The sequence below is a fragment of the Octopus bimaculoides genome, chromosome 2 (genome assembly GCF_001194135.2).
Source record: "Octopus bimaculoides isolate UCB-OBI-ISO-001 chromosome 2, ASM119413v2, whole genome shotgun sequence".
Classification (NCBI taxonomy): domain Eukaryota; kingdom Metazoa; phylum Mollusca; class Cephalopoda; order Octopoda; family Octopodidae; genus Octopus; species Octopus bimaculoides.
This window is the reverse complement of record NC_068982.1, coordinates 187,227,463-187,234,962: the sequence shown is the minus strand read 5'-3', so window position 1 is coordinate 187,234,962 and position 7,500 is coordinate 187,227,463. Positions and strand designations below refer to the sequence as shown.

Genomic DNA, 7,500 nt, shown 5'->3' with positions numbered 1-7,500 from the left:
ATAAAATATATTTATACACCATCACTGCTTAGCATGTGTCAGCCTGCATTTTAGTTTATGGTGAGCCACTGAATTGTGCCACCAGTCATTGAAGGGCAATGATAATATCATAAGCTGGACCTGTGTCTCAGGTCAGCTCATAGTGTGTCTTTCTGGTCTCTGTTGCTGAAGAGGAAATAACCACTCTGAAATGCATGCATCTACAAGTCTGGTTAGAGAATGCTGTGAACTGACTTTGACTATTTCCACCTATCTGTCTACAGTAAGAAATGCTCTCCATTACAAAATACAGTGAATGGCTTTCTTGCGGGTTCAAATATGCCTCAAGCATATTTGAACTGGCAACAGGCTTGTATTTATACACATCACTGCTTAGTACCGTGACCCCATATAAATATATATATTTATATATGTTGGCATTAGGAAGGGCATCCAGCTGTAGAAACTCTGCCAGATCAGATTGGAGCCTGGTGCAGCCTCCTGGTTTGCCAGTCCTCAGTCAAATCATCCAACCCATGCTAGCATGGAAAGCGGACGTTAAACGATGATGATGATGATGATGTAAGTGTGTGTTAACATCACTCTCCATGCTGGCATGGGTTGGATGGTTCAATAGGATCTAACAAGTCAGATGACCTTGCCTTGTTCCAATGTCCGCTTTGGAATAGTTTCAATGACTAGATGCACTTCCTCATGCCAACCACTTTACAGAACATACCAGGTGCTTTTCTTTCATGGCACCAACACTCACCATGCAGTATAACATAACCAAAGGCGAAAGAGAGAGAGAGAGGGGGGGGGAGAATTTTAGGTAAGGTGAAGAGAGAAGTTAAATATGAAAGGAATAGATTTATAGTGAGAGGGTAGTAGTTAGAGTAACAGAGTAGTCACTGAAGGAGTATTGAAAGGGGAGGGAGAAAAGAAAGGATGGTGGTAAGGGTACAGGGGTAGATTGTTTACTGGGCTGTAAGGGCGAAAGGAGTGGGATGGGACCATGAAAGAGACAAAATAGATCAGGCAGACAAGTTGTCTGGAGCAGTGGGTTTCAGCTTTTTTAATATCCAGGTCAGATCAAAAACTTGGATTTTTTTAGGGAGCTGCACCCAAAAAGAGTAAAGCACAAGTCAATTAAAGAAAAGTTTATTATGTTTATAAAGAGAAGGTCTTTGAGGGCCGCATACAGGCCTGGGAGCCGCAGTTGAGAACCGCTGCTCTAAAGGGAGTTGTACAAAATAAGATGGAGGAAATTGTACACAAATATGTGTGTGTGTCTATATATCATGTTTTGTTGAAGCTGAAAATCTTCAAAATTTTACTCTAAGTTTTATGTAACCAACCATCAGAAAGAAGGGAAGTTTTAGTACAATAGAATGTTGTTGTTTTTTGTTCTTTTTATGGTTCCAAATGGCATAATGGTCTGATGATCAGCTGCATTGAAACTCAAAGTAACAGTTGTGAAGTTTTTCAGTTTCATTTCAAAAGAATATTCACAATCAGAGTGTAACTGTGAATCTATTTTGTGTTTATCTCTCTATGTGTGTGTGTCTGTATGTGTGTATAATGTGTATGTATATATATATTTGTATATGTATGCACGTATACATGTCAGCTTGAATTTGTGAAAAAAAAGTATTTATAATGTACATCAGTCTGTGTGTGTACGTGTGTGTCTATACACACACACACACGTATATAAATATGTACATACTTACATGTGTGTGTTTCAATGCAAATGTGCCTTTTGAATGTTAAAACCTATTTAACTATATTTTCTTTCTTAAATGAAAAATTATTTTATATCTCCTTATCCCATTCATTAATCTTTAATCAACTATTCACCTTATCTTTAATCGACTACTTACCTGTAATTAGAAGATTGTCACTAATATTTGGTGCTACAGATTCTATCTTAACCTCTTCACCACAATGCCTTTCTTTATCCCCATCATTTCCCTTCACTAGATGTCCCTTTCTCCCTTCATCATTCTCCATTCATAATTAATCTTTAATAAACTTGTTGAATAACCTGTTCTAATGAGTATTAATTGTGAATTAAGGTTTTTGAATTGTGTCTATTTGTTTCTCTTTTGTTTTGTTTCTTTTTTCAAATGCTGCACAGTGAAGAAAGGGACAAGGCCGTAGACATTAGACTCCACCATCCGAAGAAGTCGGAAAAATTGCTCTTGTCTTCTGTTAGCATCTGCTTTAAACTGGTGCTTATCCCATAAAATCATAAAGGGGTACATACATACATACATACATACATATATATATATATATATATACACACACATATATATATATATAAATATATACATGTGTATGTATAATATACATATATATGTGTATACACTTCTACAAATGATGTACGACAAATACTGTCAGCTTCTGGCTCCATCTTCAGGGTTATGTCGACATAGAGAGAGATTGTCGACTTGTCAATTGTAAATCTATCTGATGGCTTTAGAATTTGATTTTTCTGTCCTTTTTACAGCTTTTAGCAGAAAGGACAGCAATTCTGAATTTTTTTTTTTTTTTCCTTCTCTTCAATGATTAACAAACTGTGATTCCAGTCTTCAAATATTCCCTTGCCTCTCTTCCCCCCCCCCACCTTACTTGTGGCCATTTTGATATCTAAAAAAGCAACACAGACTATTTCTGAAATAAAAGATTTCTCCATCAGTTGCTGGCTGCTGGAAGACATTCATTTTGCCTCTTATTCAGTCTCCCACCCTGTCTTTCGTCAACACGGACATGTTGTTTGTTCTCTGTCTTTCTGAAGATTTCAACCAACAAATTCCAAATGCATCTGCACACTTTTACATGCATGCACACACACACACACACAGAGAGTTCTAACTCTGCTTCACATCCACTGAGAAGCGTTGGTATTCCACAGAAAGCAAGAATGGGGTTTCAACACACTCCCACACTACATCTCACCACATCAAACCACATCAAACTGGTTACCTAAAACTTTTTTTTTTTTTTTTCTGCATTCACCATTTCTTTTTCTGTCCCAGAACATTTTAAAGCTTGCTAAGCTTGCACTCAATGATCTTTTCATTCCAGTTTCACCATTTGCATCTATGTGCATCACGTGCACTCATTTTACAAGATTTTTATCGCTACCATTTTCTTTAAATGGTGCTTGTGCTGTTATCTTTTACTGGAGTTGTTGAATTAATTATCGAAAATTGTTATTTATGTTAAATTCAGTTTTTTTTTTTTAATCTTGAATTACCAAGAGAATTCTGTCTAAAACTGTTGTCTTATTGTTTCTTACATCTCTCTCTGATATATTCTTATAAATTTTTCAAGAATTGATTCTCTAAAAATGTTAAATTCTTTTTTGATTCACTTCTATGAAAGAAGAATCAACTAAAGATAGTTTACCAAAAAACAAAAAAAGAACAAAAAAAAACTGCATAATTCCTTGTGAAAATTTTGCTATTTCTTCTCCGTCCTAAAGTCGATGTTGATTAACAAGAGATGAAGTTTTGAAGAATGTTAAGTAGAATCTCTTAGACAAATTTCTAACAATCCAAATATAGAACTCTTTTACTATTCTGCAATGGTAACTTTTGTTTTCTTAAAGGATTCATTTTTTAAATGGCTGTGGATGGCAAGAATCCTGATTTTGTTTGTAAATCTGTTCCTTCGTTGGTTACAGTGTAGCTCAGCTGTTGTTTGGTGTTTATGAAGACTTCTTCATGTAAATAAGTTTGTAAATAAAGCACAAAGCTACATTTTTTTACCACAGATTATTGTAATTTTAATATCATAAGAAAGATGGCATTGCTAGTAAGTTTGTGTTTAAAATCAGTTTTTGAACACTGACAAACTATCTGTTTTGTAAAATTACCAATCAAAATTTTTTGCTGTCTTTTGCTACTACGAAAGGTTTCTACCAAAATCCTCATGATTGTCCAGAAACAATAAAATACTTGTTGTGGTTAATTAAGATCTAATGAATTTGTTGTCATCAAGTTTTACCAGCACTCATTATCCAGTTTCACTCAATGTGGATTTTCTGTGTCAAACCTTGGCTATTTTTGACATTTTCATTTCAATGTATTTGGGGAAACTTCTGTTATATTTACATTGACCTATCGAGGTACTGGCCATGCTTATATATAAGCCATCATGGACCTTTGGTCATCTCATATATCATACAAAATATAAGCTATCTGATATTTATTTTGTGTAATACTTTTAGATAATAGTATCTGCTATTGTCAACGCAAATTCCTTATTCCATTATTGTCTTGGATTTTTAATTAAATACTTGGCCACTAAAATAGGTGACCTTACCAATATCACAGGAACCATTTAGTCTATTGGAACATCAATTAATTATATTGATGAAAGATCAATACTTGTAGTCACATAACAATATTTATATACAACAATTGATACTAAAACTTCTTTTATTATGAATCTTTTTGGTTTGATGAAAATTGCCTTCTTTAATAGAATAACCAAGAATTAGAAGTAGACTTTCCTATACTACATACAACACAATATGCTATAGTATATAATAATATCATCGTTGTTATCATTTAACGTCCATTTTCCATGCTGGCATGGGTTGGATGGTTTGACAGGAGCTGCACCAAGCGCCATTGTCTGTTTTGGCAAGGTTTCTACAGCTTGATGCTAAGCACTTTACAGAGTGTACTGAGTGTAATTTATGTGGCACAAGCACCAGTGCTTTTTACGTGCTGGTGCCACGTAACAGCATATAAAAAGCATTACAATAGATTATACAAATTCTATAGTACAGGGTGTTCAAAAAGTCTCTCCGTGGTAAGTGTTTTTATTGCAAAATAAATATCTAGAAGATGGTATAAGACTACAAAAGAATATATTAGATTTTACAAGACTTTAAAAAACTTTTTATAGGAGGTATTGAAAGTGTCATCCTTCATTTTCAATACGCAAGCTGACTCTTCTACACAGGTTTTGAAATATATCTTGGAAAGAAAAAAAATCACTGTGGGGAGACTTTTTGAACACCCTATGTGCAGCTATACAGGATGTTCAAAAAGTCTCTCCGCAGTGAGTATTTTATTATAAAATAAATATTTATAAGACTACAAAAGAATATATTAGACTTTACAAGACTTTATAAGAGGTGTTGAAAGTATCGTCCTTCGCTTTCAATACATTAGTTGACTCTTCTACACAGGTTTTGAAATACATTTTGGAGAGTTTGATGCAGTATGGACCGTGTGAAGGTTATGATTGCGTCTTTTAGCTCATTAATGGTTTTCGAGCGATTCTTGTACACTGATCCTTTACTTGCTCCCCAGGAAAAATAGTCTAGTGGTGTTAATTCAGGTGATCTTGGTGACCAAAGTCCCTTCGAAATAATCCATTCACCAAAAACTCTTGGTGATGCGCAAAGTATATGCTGTAGCTCCATCTTGCTGAAAGTATGCATTATTAATCTCACTTTCAGTGAGTTGGCCTAGAAATGGAGAGAGACAATATTTTGAGCAATATCTCTCAGTGTTGTTGTCTTTAAAAGATTCACTGCGGAGAGATTTTTTGAACACCCTGTATATATAATAATACATAGTATATTATAGTAATATGATATACTATGTACAATACAATAGACTATATAAGATACTGAAGTGTATCTAATCCCCAGAACAATGCAGTGAATTGGGGGAAACTATTTTAAATTAGTTTATTCAGTTCTTCATGTTAAATAAAAATGTACACAAGATACTAAAATGTGAAAACCGAGACCTGTTCTGAAACTTTAATTTAAAAAGTTATACTCCTTGCAGTAGAAACAAGCTATTTTCCCAATTATATCATTAAAAATGATAACGAGAGATTTATTAGCATATAGTTTCAGAGCAAACAGCATTCAAATTGCAATTTGATAATGGAGATGACGATTAGTCTATATATATTATGTGTTATGGTTGATCTGTTTGTATTAATTTATATATCATCATCATTATTTGGCATCCTTTTTCCATGCTGGCATGGGTTGGACAGTTTGACTGGAACTGGTTAGGCAGAAGACTGCACCAAGTTCCAATGTCTGTTTTGGTATAGTTTCTGGGGCCAGATGCCCTTTTTAATGTCAACCAAAACAGTGTACTGGTTGCTGTTTTTGTGGCACCAGTGGCAGCAAGGTCATCGAGTAACTTGCAAGGCAGGACCCCTTAACTGAGCAGGGTATAATATTGCAGGATATGAAGGTATGATGGAGGAGTAGGGTCATGTGTCTTGCTGAAGAAGTGAATATGATATGTACATTATTTACATTGGACGGACAGATGTCCTCACCTTTATTGTTACCACAACGTTTCGTCTGATGTACTCCCCAGCCTTCATCAGGTGTTCTGGTGGAATTTCACTAATGGGGTACTCTCTTCTCATTCTTAAGTTATTTTTTGCTGTTATAGCATAGTGGTTAAGAGCATGGGCTACTAACCCCAATATTCTGGGTTCAATCCCAGGCAGTGACTTGAATGAATAATGATAATAATAACATCAGTAAAAGATACCTTAGGAATGAGAAGAGAGTACCCCATAAGTCAAATAAAGGGTTAGGTTTGAAATTCCACCAGGACACCTGATGAAGGCTGGAGATTACACCTGATGAAATGTTGTGGTAACAACAAACAAGATGAGGACACCTGTCCATCTGTTGTAAATAATGTACATAATTCCTCATCTCAAAAATATAGAACTGGATATAATATGGTTTACCCATCTGGAAAGCGAGAGAGAGAGAGAGAGAGAGAGGGATGTGAGGTCAAGGTAGAAGGTGAATATTAGAGAGAGAAAAATAGAGATAAAGGATCAGAAAAGGTGGGTTGGTAGGGAAGTGTAGTAGAGTGTGAAAAAGAAGTGTGACATGATTAGAGATGAGGATTGAGGCAGATGCAGGGATTTTCAGTTTGGAGGTTCGTTAATCTTTTAGCTTTTACTTGTTTCACTCATTAAACTTGAAGAATTTTTAATCAAATGAATCGATCCCAGTACTTTTAAAAAAAGAATTTTTTTTTCAAACCTGGTACTTATTCTGTTGGTATCTTTTGCTGAACTGCTAAGTTACGGGGACATAAGCAAACCAGCACTGGCTGTTAAGTGGTGGTGGTGGGGGAAAAACATAGACACACAAACACACACACACATATATACAATTGGTTTCTTTCAGTTTCCGTCTACCAAATCCATTCACAAGGCTTTGGTCAGCCCAAAGCTATAGCAAAAGACACTTGCCCAAGGTGCCATGCAGTGGGACTGAACCTGGAATCATGTGGTTGGGAAGCAAGCTTCTTACCACACAGCCTCAGATGTTGCCATCAAATTTTCACCTAAAATATACTCAATGTTACTTTTTTGTAGCATTAAGGATTATAGCTGAACTATTCCACTTGAATTTGGAAGTTCTTGACATTCTGCAATGTTCTTAATTTGGTGTTCAAGAATGGCAGCAGCTAATTACTTCTAATTACTGATATTTAC

The 7,500-nt window shown here is 35.2% G+C and overlaps 1 protein-coding gene across 1 annotated transcript in view; it reads left to right on the top strand.

Annotated features, from left to right (window-relative positions):
* The window catches only part of LOC106878744 (uncharacterized), a 28,934-nt gene extending 21,440 nt beyond the window's left edge, over positions 1-7,494 (top strand). Inside the window, exon 2 of the mRNA XM_014928059.2 lies at positions 2,120-7,494. Coding sequence (XP_014783545.1) covers positions 2,120-2,142 — 23 coding nt within the window. The 3' untranslated portion in view covers positions 2,143-7,494. The remainder of the gene's footprint in view (positions 1-2,119) is intronic.
* The last annotated feature ends 6 nt before the right edge of the window (positions 7,495-7,500 follow it).